This window comes from Echiichthys vipera (genome assembly GCF_963691815.1).
Source record: "Echiichthys vipera genome assembly, chromosome: 11".
NCBI lineage: Eukaryota > Metazoa > Chordata > Actinopteri > Perciformes > Trachinidae > Echiichthys > Echiichthys vipera.
Genome location: NC_139836.1, coordinates 18,944,539 through 18,957,446, shown reverse-complemented (window position 1 = coordinate 18,957,446; position 12,908 = coordinate 18,944,539). Strand labels below are relative to the sequence as shown.

General features: G+C 40.3%; 1 protein-coding gene across 3 annotated transcripts in view; it reads left to right on the top strand.

The window, feature by feature from the left end:
• The first annotated feature begins 1,758 nt into the window (after positions 1-1,758).
• The window catches only part of zcchc24 (zinc finger, CCHC domain containing 24), a 40,068-nt gene continuing 28,918 nt past the window's right edge, over positions 1,759-12,908 (top strand). For all 3 annotated transcript variants that reach the window (XM_083923035.1, XM_083923034.1, XM_083923036.1), the window contains exons 1-2: positions 1,759-2,207; positions 6,519-6,719. In XM_083923035.1, coding sequence (XP_083779161.1) covers positions 1,968-2,207; positions 6,519-6,719 — 441 coding nt within the window. In that variant the 5' untranslated portion in view covers positions 1,759-1,967. The remainder of the gene's footprint in view (positions 2,208-6,518; positions 6,720-12,908) is intronic.

Genomic DNA, 12,908 nt, shown 5'->3' with positions numbered 1-12,908 from the left:
GGAAAGAGTAAACTGTTCTTCCTGAGGAGGCTCAGGTCCTTCAATGTCTGCAACAGGGTGCTGCAGATGTACTATCAGTCTGTAGAAGCCAGTGTTATCTTCTTTTCCGTGGCATGTTGGGGGGGGGGGGGTAACATCAACTAAAGGGGCGCAGACAGACTGAATAAACTGGTGAGGAAGGCTGGATCTGTGATGGGATCAGAACTAGACAATCTGAAAGGGGGTGGCGGAGGGGAGGATAAGGGGGAAGTTGGACGTTATCCCCGAGAAGCCCTCCCAACTCCTCTATGAGGAACTTGTCAAGATAAGGAGCACAAAGACTCACCCGTCCTTGACACAACACAAAGCGCCTGGATCAGTTATTCATGCTGGCAGCCAGTTTGTTTGGTGTGTTTTGTTTTTGTATTTAAACAAGAACAAAGCTGTGAGAGAATAAAGCTGTGTGAGTGAACTGTAGGAATGGCTATTGTTTATTTATGCGGTTGTGATGTAATGATGATCACCAACAGGGAAGAGATATCTGATAATATAATCTACCCCAAGTCACTGATCCTTACTTTACAGAGTAAAGCTACACACCATTATCAACTTAATTACACTACTGTAGTGTTTGTGTGTGTGTGAAGGACATTTGCCACACGAGGGAGCCCTTTTTACAGTTTTCTCCACGGCACAGGAGAAACACTGCCTGCCTGCCTGCCTGCCTGCCTGCCCGGGACATGCTCAATAATGAGGTGTGAGAGAGGCCTGGGGCTGATGTTGAGGTGCTGGTTTTATTGAGTAACTGGTTGATCTGTCTTTTTGTGCTTATTCACCATTGATCCAGCGTTTCTGTTACACATATGAAGATGTGTTTTTTCAGACAGCTCAACATTAGTGTTCTAATTAATTATAAGTGAAACACTGTTGACTTAATATGGGCCTTCACTAAATTAACATAAGTCAATTAGGTGCAGCTACTCACCCCTGTCCCTGAATAAACAAACACATATCACCCCCCCCCCACACACACACACACACACACACACACACACATACACAAACACATTTCAACACCTACAGACAAACAAATGTTTTAAATGATACATGTTACAAGAAAGTCAGCTGGGATCGCCTCGAGCCGCCCCGCGACCCCGATAGGGACAAGCGGTTGAAGATGGATCGATGTTACAAGAAAGTAAATATCTGTCATGATGTGGCTCAGATTTAGTCAATTAAATTGTTTTATTTTATTAACCGATGTGGCAGAATGTTTATACATCTTCTGGTAGCTAAGCTGCAACCTCTAACAAAATAAATAAATATAAATAAATTAATGAATACAATAAATAAACAAATTCAATAATAATAGTAAAAAGCAAAGGAACAGAACAAAAATATGGTTATTTGATCTCTTGAGTTTGTGATAATTTACCCTGGGTTGTAAAGCCTCATGATGATATATGTGATACATGGATGTTTTCCGTCACTGTTGTAGTGTGATCCTGTGTTAAGTGTATGTGTTATTTATTGTGACTTACTGTATGTTTCTATCTCAGTGTTATGTGTTTTGTTTGTTGAGTTGAAGGGCTAGAATAAGCAGATGAGCCATTTGTCTCATCCAGTGGGCCAGCGATGAATATTCATGTTACCAGACTCTGATTGGCCCGCGTCCTCTGTGACGCAGAGCCGTCCTCATTACATATTCAAAGAGTTTCTCTCTCTGCCCCGCTGCAATAAAGGCAGATAGCGGACCATGGGGAGCAGGGGAAAACTTTTTATACTGACATGTTAGCGCAATGACTTTTGAGTAACATCTAACTGGGACGAGGCTCCCGGCGTGAGGAGGACAGGGCCCCTTTACGGGAAGAAAAAAGGAGCACTTGCCATCTGCCGGGGAACGGGGACGAAAAGCAAGACGGCCAAAGAGTTGAGACCAGTCCAAGAATCAGCGGTGGAATATCCAGCTTATCCATTTGAATTGAAAGATGAGCTTGTTGTCTGCCATAGACACGAGTGCCTCCGTGTACCAGCCTGCGCAACTCCTCAACTGGGTCTATCTCTCCTTGCAAGACCCCCACCAGACCAGCGCTTTTGACGCATTCAGACCCGAACCCAACTCTTCCCACCCGGATCTCAGTTTCAGCAAGTCTCCCGCAGCGGCGGACTTGAGCTCTTCCCTGAACTCCAACTATCTCAACAACTTCTTTCAGCTGCAGCGGAATGAGGTGAAAGCATGCCGCATACACAGCCTATCTGGGGTGTTTCAGATTGTGAGGTTGCGGTTGAATTTACAGTTGTAAGAAACCGAGTTGGTTGATCTGTTGACTGTTGTTCGACTGTGCTGCAAATGTTTCAGCATGTACAGCATGGGCTATTTCGGTAGGATATACATAACCGCCATATTTCTAATATGGACAATAACTTGTAGGGCCTATTAGTCACATTAGGGCCTCTTATTCTTATTAAATCAACATGTTCAGGGTATTTTGAAAATTGTTGTTATGAAAAATATCAGAAAATTTGATAGGCCAAGTATGTCATACTTTATATAACACAAGACGTAGCTGTAGTCTACTGAAAATAAAGGAAATGTGAGTATCATGATTCTACAGAAGTTAGTCAATAATAATGCCACAGACAGTGTCACTATACACTCACTCATGAGTTGCCTACCCCAGTTATACTCTGATTGCAGGAATATTAAATGGTTGTTAGGATTTAAAAAAAAAGGATTATCATTAAATCTTATTAGGGTCTAAATCAATTATTTAGTGAGCCAGTGCCATCTCACTAAATAGCTAAATATCATAACAATGTTTACACAATTCCCTTTCATCATAATGGGATTAAATAATTTGGCTTATTAAAAAAAGCCCCCATACTGATGACTAATGATTCAAATCAAAAGTGAAACTGTTGAGGAAAAAATGTGTTTTATTCAGACATGTCTGTGATCAGAGAGAGGTAAAGAGGGGCAGATGGAAATCGATTTCCCTGCACGCCTCTGCCTGGAGAGAGCGGACCACTGCAGCCTCTTGCTGAGGTCTGCTGTCTCTGACTTCTTCAAATAGACCAGGTTGTGCAAACAAAATCAATCCTTGTTTACCTGTTTTCTATTTTTGTAGCTCAGTGTAATTTTAGGGACATAACATGCTGATAATGTATGCAGGGGGGCAAACTTGATACTGCAGACCATACTATGTAAAAAAAAGGAACTCACCACCACACCCACGCACACATACATACATGCATACATACAGCACAAAGAAAAATAATCACATACTGTGGGCAAAATGTTAGTGTAAAGACTACGCAGCAAGCTTCCCCGTGTGTTGATTACACTGCAGTTAAGTTTCTTAGATCTCTGTTACTCTGACGCTATGTGTTGGAAACTCAAGGAAACAGAAAGGATGGATGGTGTATTCACCAGAGAGCCAGTGTCCATTATTATGGTGGTAACCATAGAGGCCCTTTGAAGTCATTTAACATGAAACAGTCCTCTGAAAATTGAGTGTGCACATTATACATTACACGTAATTGTGTAATGCCATTCAATCCACATGAGTATAAAGTGTTTCAAACTGAGGGAACACATACGGTCTGGAAACGGTTTCAAGGGTGGGGGGCATTTTGCAACTTACTGTAACGGCCAAGCCAAGTAAAATAAACCACTGCAGAGATCTGATGTTGCGATGAGTAATGCAAAATGTGGTTGTTTTTGCAGTGAAGGATCACATACAAAAGGCTACTTAAAGTGAAGGAGTGATAAATGAATGAGTTTGTTGCTGAAACTCATATCGTGGGACAATGCAAGTGTTTTTTTTTGTTTTGTTTTTTTACCACAATCTCATCTGCCTGAATGTTTGTCACTTTGTATCTCTTTGTAACTAAGTTCAAGCCAAACACTTTGGCTTTTAAACATGAAAGAACATTTTGGATGAATCTAACCTTGCGGTAATTTACTGTGGAACTTATTCTACCTCAGATAACTAACCTCTATATATGTCCCATATTGAGAAAAGTGAGTCTTTTCTTGTGCTGTATAAAATACTGTGAAAGTATTAAAACACCCAAGCCACAGACACATGCACACACTGTATTCGGAAACAGTGCCTTTAAACAAGGCAACTCTTCTGTACAGTTGTGATGTTACAACTATACTATATTTAGATAGAAAGTGCCACTAACAGTCATTCTACGACTGCAAGGATGGTGCAGAGGTGTAGAGAGCGCAGATGCAGAAGACCTTGAAACACTGACTAATCACAGAGGATTGGGCTTTTTCAGGAGGAGGGCTGAAAGAGACAGGCGCTAAAACAGAGTTTCAGACAGAGGGAGAATACAGGGATAGTCAGACAGATAGTATGATAAGTATGAGAAAAATAATGTGTTTTTTTAACATAAAGCATGTAACCATGTTCCAGTAGAGACCCCAAAATACATGCCTCGTAATTTGTCCCCTTAGTAGTAAGCTGGTTTCCACTAGACACCACATCCCTGGTTTAAGCATGTATGTGTGTGATTGACACCTGCAGTGTGACACCTCATCCCTGGACCTGTGAAAATAGTCACAGATCTGCTACAGTTGTCCATCTCACTTGGACACACAGTGACTGGTAATGATACCAGCCTTCATTGTGTTGGCCAACGCATAGATACACACCTATAGTCACACACATGCTGGATTCATTCACAGAGACTGCTTATGTATAGGACCCAGAATTTTTAACAATACATTGATAGCTGGTTTCAATTACGTTGAAACATTTGCTTTATATTAGTAATTCTCTCCAGGACTTGTTGCTTCAACATAACATTCCATAAAACCACCAAAAGGTTGTTTTACCTCACTTGTTATCAGGGTTAATGCTTATAATTAACGTTTCTAACTGAACACTCCACGTGGACAGCAACTAATCCTTACAACCTAATATCATATTGGATGAAAGCAAAAACTTGATTTGCAATTTGTTGATTAATAAATCCACCATCAACCTGACATATGCTTTCATCTCGCATGTTTCTGCACAATAAGACGTTACGTCGTGCACCAAAATTTTCCTGTTGTTCCAAATTGAGGGGGCGTTCCATGAATTTTCCCAGTCGAAAACTCATTTTTCCGATTATTTCGACACCACATGAATGCAACAATAAAGACAACCTTCCGCTCACTCACACACAAACTAAATAAACGTTCTCCCCGCCATTAGCAGAAGTGTGTGAAATCAGTTTTCTTTGGGCTGAGAGTCAGAGGTTTCAGGCCAAAATGAAGAAATGTGAGGACCATAAACAGAGCAAAGTTTCTGCTTTTGTATTTGTTAAAATCATTTAACAACCAAGACTTAAGTTTAGCGAACACACAAACAAGCACATTTCCACAAGAGACGATAATATATATCACAGTAATACACAGAGATAAAACGCATGGCAGATGGAAAAACTTGAGAAAGTACAGAGCTGTAATGCTTGATTTATGACGACTGCATGTAATAAATGAACATGAGTCTTAAAGCTGGAGCTGGTTAGCAAGACCATCTCACAGGCCATAGATAAAGATTTGGCTTTCAGACCCGGCCAGGTTGCCAAGTCTAAGGTTTTTGTACTTTGCAACATTGAACATCAACAGTAACTTCATTTCACAGACATAAACCTGTGCCCCAAAAAGAGACACCAGTGGAAGAATGTATCTGTGGATTCCCTCATACCTATGCCCTCACTGATGCTGAACTATTAAATGCCAACGCAGATGACAAGTGAGACTGTTTGTTTAGCAACATGTACACCGGGGTTAATAACCTGACCATCTGAAAATAAAAATGTCTAGTGCTTAAAATCAACATAATTTCATACTTTTTTCACCAGAGGTCACTTCCTGTCTGTCATTTCTGGATCATATTTGAACAGAGGAAGACACAAATTAGAAGGGAAATAAGGAACTGCAGGCAATGCTCTCACTGATATTAATATTCAGATGGCATCTTCTATGAGTTCACTGGGCCCTGTGGCATGCAACACTGCGCTCTGTGGCTCCAAGCAGACTACAAACACTGACCATGGCTAGTTTACCGCCAACAGCGCATGGTGACATTGCTGATGTTCCGCAGGCTGGCGAGGGAACATGCCTCCCATCTTGTTTACAATGAGTCATCCTCTGTAAAGTCCTGTCTTTCTCTGTGGACATGCTCAGTTCTTTCCAGCTCATGAGCACAGCCGGGCCTCTCGCCAGATGTTATGATGAGAGAAATTATCTCGGAGGGATTTTTTTTTTCTTCATTTTTTTGGCACAACAGAAAGGACAGAGAGCACTCAGAAGAAATTAGTGAAATATCGCAGCATTTTGAAAGCATTCCAAAATCAGAAATGCAATATTTTGTGTTGATAGTATCTTGTATGTGGTATGTTCTCCAGCATACTGTGTGTCAACAGTTCAGAATTCTATGTGAATTGAGTGTGAAGATTGTTGTTGTACAATATATGACATCTGAAGAATTGCACATTAAAATTGAAACTTTTCTGCTACTATTCTTATTTTGTAGGCCTTGAACAACAACGTGTATAAGAATGTGTCACCCTATGGCTCCCTGAACAACATCGTGGATGGACTCAACTCCCTGACGGACCATTTCTCAGACCTTTCCCTTTCTTCAGAGCCAAGAAAACCAAACAAAAGACCCCCACCAAACTACTTATGCCACCTGTGCTTCAACAAGGGCCATTACATCAAAGACTGCCCTCAGGTGAGACTCGTAACACATATTTAGACTTCTTCAGTGCCTTTTTTTATTTGGTTCATACAAGCCGATGATGGCACTAAAAGCTGTGCTTGCTCCAGCCAATGCCTGTCGCTCTCTTCCGCTCTCTCTCTTCCTCTTTGGCTCTGGTCTGACCTACTTGTTAAACAGGCTGGCCTCTGTCTTCTGTAGTCATGTGTGTGAGTGTGTGTGTGTGTGTGTGTGTGTGTGTGTGTGTGTGTGTGTGTGTGTGTGTACGTGTGCTTAAGTGCATCTTAACTGCCACAGCATTACACTACAAGAAATCATCAGTTATAACCATGATAAACAAACTTGTTGGACTAGTTCAAGGGTTAAGGGGAGAACTGTCTTTCTTTGCACAGAATCATCATATTAGCCGTGTTAGCATGTTGCATTCTTCTGCCTTCCAGCTTACCACTGATTCAGTCTGTTATTATGCATGTTTTTTTGTTTTTTTGAAGCACTTTGGTCGATAGATATTGTGGTTAGGAGCATACTTATGTGTGACAAGTACAAAATATCCTCTGCCAAAAAAATGACCCCATACGTCATTTGTACAAAGCAGCTAATTACAGCCCATATTTACATTTGTTGTTTGGGCAGCGACCTCTAGTAGCCGTAGTAATTATGACGGGGCAAAGGCAGAAATCAGGTGACATAGTATAAAAAGCGAGAAAGTCCACGGGGAGGAGGTCAGTATTGACAGGTTGGTTTTGAATTATTTTACAAACGTAAGTTAACTTGTGAGTTACTTCACAAAAAATACTTATTTTAACCCAAACTATCACCATACCATTTCACAATGTTAACTAATTGTTTAAAACTGGGACCGTTTAGGTATGAGGGCGTGTCGATCTGCCTGTGGGCCATATTATAGGGCAGTAACAAATGACCTGGTTGTCGTATGGGTTGGAGGACTTGTTGGACAAATGAAGTGTCAGCTGCTGTCATCTCCCGAATCCAAACTCATCTTCGAGAGCACCAGGAGAATTTTAGGGTTCAAACAAAAAATGCCAATTTAACTCTAGATTAAGTATGGGCAGAAATGTCTATTGTAAGAATAAGGCCCTGTTTGGGAGCCTGACTTGATGCTACAGGTTGATGCAGGTTAGATGCAATCAATCAACATCAAGGTGTAAATGATAGCAAAACTTGCTTATGAGTTACAGATATTGTGAAGTGATATTTTGTGAAGTTTGCAGGAATTGTTGAGGAAGGAATGGACTATGAAATTGCTGTGGTGGATCTGTCATTGTGGTGTTATATAGCGCCTTGTAAAAGACAATCCCCATAACTGGGACCGCGGCCTGGAAGTGATCTGATTTCATAGGAGGAGCACTTTCCCTTGGAATTGTGGAATTTTTTACCTAAAGTTGTTTTTTGTTGGACTCACGGTGCCTTAAAATCTCCCGTGTCTCTGTGTCTCTTTTTTGCCTTTCCCCTATTACTTCTCTCCCTTTCTTTGGGTGAGGTGCAACAGTCTGCGTCCCAGCCCTGATTTTCTTTTGCATGAAATGGTAATGAGGAGCAGATGTGAGATTAAAATGCTTTGACTTGCTTTATGACATATGATGACTGGTCTCGGGAGGTCTGTAAATGACCTGTGTACTGATGAAATATCTTCTGGACAGCTCCAAGCTGCAATGTGAAGGAATTAGATCATCTTTTGACAACTCCAACGGGAATTTTGGGTCGTAGTATATCATGCAACATGTAACTCTGTTTTTCCTTTATGTAAGGCTGCAGTTGTTGATGTGAGCATTGATCAAATGATACCGATACTCAGCATTGGAGCATGTGTATTAAGTAATACATAATCTAGTGTGTGTATAAAACATAAACTGTGCACATTTAAACTGGGCATCTTCACTGTACTAAAATGAAAAGGTTCAAATGTTGCTTCATTAAACAAAATTCCCCTTTCACAGTAGAGGCTGTGAAATCAATCATGTAAGCATTCAGGGGTGGACCTCAAAATCACACTCACCAGTCTTCTGGTTTATATTTCAGCTGTTCGTTAAACTGCCAACAGTAACTCAAAAAGCAGCAAAGTCTCCAAACGGCCTCAGCACCTCCACAGTTCAACACCATCCCAGTTATTTAGGCCTCTCCTGGGTTTTTTTCTCTCTGTACATTTACCTTCCATTTGTGCTACATCACTTACACTATTGCCCAGTCACCTGTCATTGCATGTCTATTCTTACTTTAACCAGCTGAAGACCCAAATAACAGATGTGACACAAATCCAGCAATTGAAACACTGTTTTTAATGGTGAGGGTGTCCAGCTTAGCTATTAGCTATCTACTGTCCTACAACTCTGTTTCTACTATGTTTCAATTTGTTGCCCATGGAGTTTCTAATATTTGCCTCCACTGGAATGCATTTGAGAATGAATGTGACCCTACAAATAGTGTCCAGAGGTGCTTTGCCAATGAAAACAGAGTATGTCATCCAGGTCCAGCACGGAGAATCAAATTCTGATGACATGTATGGTCTTCCTCTTTTACTTCACCTCAACATGTTTTATTTCTGTGTTGTTTTGTGCAGTTATGCAAGAATAACTTCAGTTAAAATGAATTAATACCACATGCTTTTATATATGTGTTTATTTTAATTTATATGATCAGGCCAGGGATATTCTGTATTTGCTTTTTTTCAACAAATCTAATGAATATACCAAAATAATGAATTGATAACAACAGTATTGTCTGTGTATTCAAACCCTGATATAGCTTATTCTTCTGTGCCATAGACCTCCATTGTTGTCCAAAAACCTTGAAGAACATATTCATGAGCCACACTGTTGCATTTAATGTCATGTTCATTCACACTATTGTTCACCTGCTTTGCCTGTTTCACTCCATCCATCATGCACCATGCTGCTGTGATTTGATGCTTAAGAGAGAGAAAGAAAAAAACATCATTATTTCAGTTAAGTGTCATGTGAGGTTCAAAAGAGTAGGTTATTTTTTATAATATACATTAAAACTAAGATTTTATTATCAACAGATTCTAGCGCATGCTTTAAAACCATGTTCCATCTGCTTAAGTGTACTTTTTTTGCAGCTGAAGGAGGGACTAAGATTTGGATAGTGGCAGATCCATAATAATAACTTTAATAACACCATTTTATGCAAAGATGCGGCTTAACAAGACATGATCAAATTAAAATAAACAATAACAGTAGGTAGGTAAGTTACCTACATTGAAAGCCAAATTAAAAAGATACTTTTCAAGTCCAAGGGAGTTTGCTGTTGTAAGAGCCAAGGGGAGGGTGTTCCACAGTTCAGGGCCATAAAAACAGAAAGCAGCCTCACCTGACTTCTTGTGGGACACATAAGGGAATTTCAACAGTGGAAGACGTAAGAGTTCTTGTTGGGACATAAGATGAAAAGCACTCGCTGATATGCGAATGGACTTCAATATGTAAGGCTTTGTAAATAGGTACTTATATAAATTAATTCTAAAGGGTGCTTTATCTGTATTAGTGCAGTGATGTGAGCACTGTAATGTGATCTCTTTTTGTATTGGTAAGAATCCCAGCTGCATTGTTCTGAATCATCTGTAATTTTTTAAAAGACTTTTTGGAGAACAGTAAAAAAGAGGGTTATATTAATCAACGCAGCTTGTTATAAAAGTATGTATCAGCCTCTCAGCAGCGCTCTGAATTGTCTCATTTTGGCAGTGTTTGTCATTACCTTGTCAAAATGGCTAATAAAATTAAGATAAGAGTCTAAAATCACCTCCATATCAGTAACGTGTTTTAATTTGCTTGGACAGACTTGCAAACATTGACTTTAGTCTCTGTCTTTCGGCGAACCAACAAGTAGAATTACTGTTTTCTGCTCATTTATTTAAAAAAAAAAAATAAATGTTGATGTCAGTGAGACAGGTAAAAAGAGTATTTAAAGAACTGGGCTCATCTGGCGAAACAGCTGTGTCATCAGTGTAACGATGATATATGATATTTATTAACTAATTATGTTGCCGAAGAGGGAGCATATATAAAGAAAAAAGAATAGGACCTAGATTGCGTCCTTGAGGAACACCATATTCAGTATCAAATGTTTGTGTCACACAACTAACAAGACATTTTCTCTGTGACAGGTATGAGCAAAACATGTCAAGCCTTGTGCCAGATAGACCTACCCATTTCTCAAGTTGATTAGTTAAAATGTCATGATCAATTGTATCAAATGCAGCACTCAAAAATAGGACAGCCACTCGGTTGGAAGCAATCAAAATCCTTAGGTTATTTACTCCCTTTAATAAAGTGGTCTCACTGCTATGGTTGGTCTGGTAGCCAGACTGGAATTTATGTAATATACTATTAGTGTTCAGATGATCGTGTAGTTGGTCAAATACAATCTTCTGAGGAAGTGTATTTAAAAAAAAAAAAGATTAAAAAGTAGGCCTGTAATTAGCAAGGTCACTAATGTGCAGATCAGACTTCAACCATCAACCACAGACACCTTATTCACTGTGGTTGACGGTTTCCCTTACCCTTCCATTGCTTGGTTCTGAGAGAATAGTTGTATTAAATAGTTGTGGTTACCAAAGTGTTTATGCATACTTGCAATTTAAGACCTTTTTCAGTTATATCATGTTAATATTGAAAACATACAGAGAAGGCCTGTGGCTGAGGGAATCATTTTTCAGGGAACTCTTGGTGAAAGCCACAGGCCTGGCAGCAGCTGCCCAGTGCTCCCTGTCATGGGGAGAGAGGTGTTATGTAAACTGGCTTTTATTCGGAAAATGAGGTCGCTCCCCCAGTTATGAGCAGAATGCCACTCACTACCACACTTTGGCCCTCTTCCAAGATGTCTTCCAGTTGCACTCATGATTTGGTTCTGTTCAGTGGACTAATCCTCTCAACAGCTGGCCCCACCTCTAATTTGAGTGATCAAAACGATGCATTGAATGACATATTCTTGCTACATCTCCCTGTAGAAAGATTAACTCATGGAAAATGTCTTTGCTGGAATGCAGGTTTGTGGGTATGTGGGGGTGGCCGCTGCGGCTGTGTGTGTGTTGGTGTGTGTGTCTCCGAGAGTTACTATGCCCCATTCCTGGTTGCAATGCATTCCCCTGATTCAGTCCTTCAGAATTATAGTGTCCTGGTAGTTTTTTTCTACTCTTCTGAGAAATTTCAGCTATTTTGAAACTGGCAGAGTACTTATTCTTAGTTTAAAAGCCAAAAATAACCGACATGAAATACTTCTGCTTTCACCCTTTTGGCTATTTGTGTTAGAATGATTTGTCTATAATATAAGATTTCAGTTTCTTAATATGGAACATTCAAAGTAAAGGTAAATAGGCTTCTTTGCTTCCATGCCATAAATAAGATGAGCAGATTTATTTATTTATTAGATTACATACTATAGATTAAACGAACAAAATATACTGTAACGTGTTAATTAGTGAGCTTTATTTGATAGAGCCATGCTAGCTCTTTACCCTCGTTTTCAGGTTTTTGTGCTAAGATAAGCTAACAAACTGCCACCTGTAAACTACCATTTAATAGACATGTCAGTGGTAAAAATCTCATTTAACTAGCAGAAATCTACTAAGCATATTTCCCAAAACGACAAACTTTTGGTTTAAAGACTGCTGTAGCAACAAACTTACATGAGGTAATATTTTTGATGGCTTAGATTGCATAGATACAAACTGGTGAGGAAGTACAGATTTGTCTTTTTTTTGGCCCGCTGAGACAAATTTAATTTATCATACATGAAGTCCTGTCCAGGGTGTACCCGGCCTCACGACCGATGTCAACTGAAGAAGAAAAATTCCTTTATTAGTCCCGCGAATGGGGAAATTCAATTTTCACTCTATTATTTTAAATTTTACACACACACACAGGCCCAAAATACAGACACAGGACCTATATACATGCAACCAATGGAGAGATGTTAGAGCGAGGGGGCTGCCAGTGACCAGCGCCTCGAGCAGTTGGGGGTTTGGTGCCTTGCTCAATAGCACCTCGGCAGTACCCAGGAGATGAACTGGCACCTCTCCAGCCACCAGTCCACAATCCATTCATGGCCCACACAGGGACTCGAACCAGCAACCCTCTGGTTCCTGGCCCAGTCACCTATGGACTGAGCTACTACCGCCCCAAGGTGGGATTGACTCCAGCCCCCCCACGACCCCGACCCCGGGATAAGCGG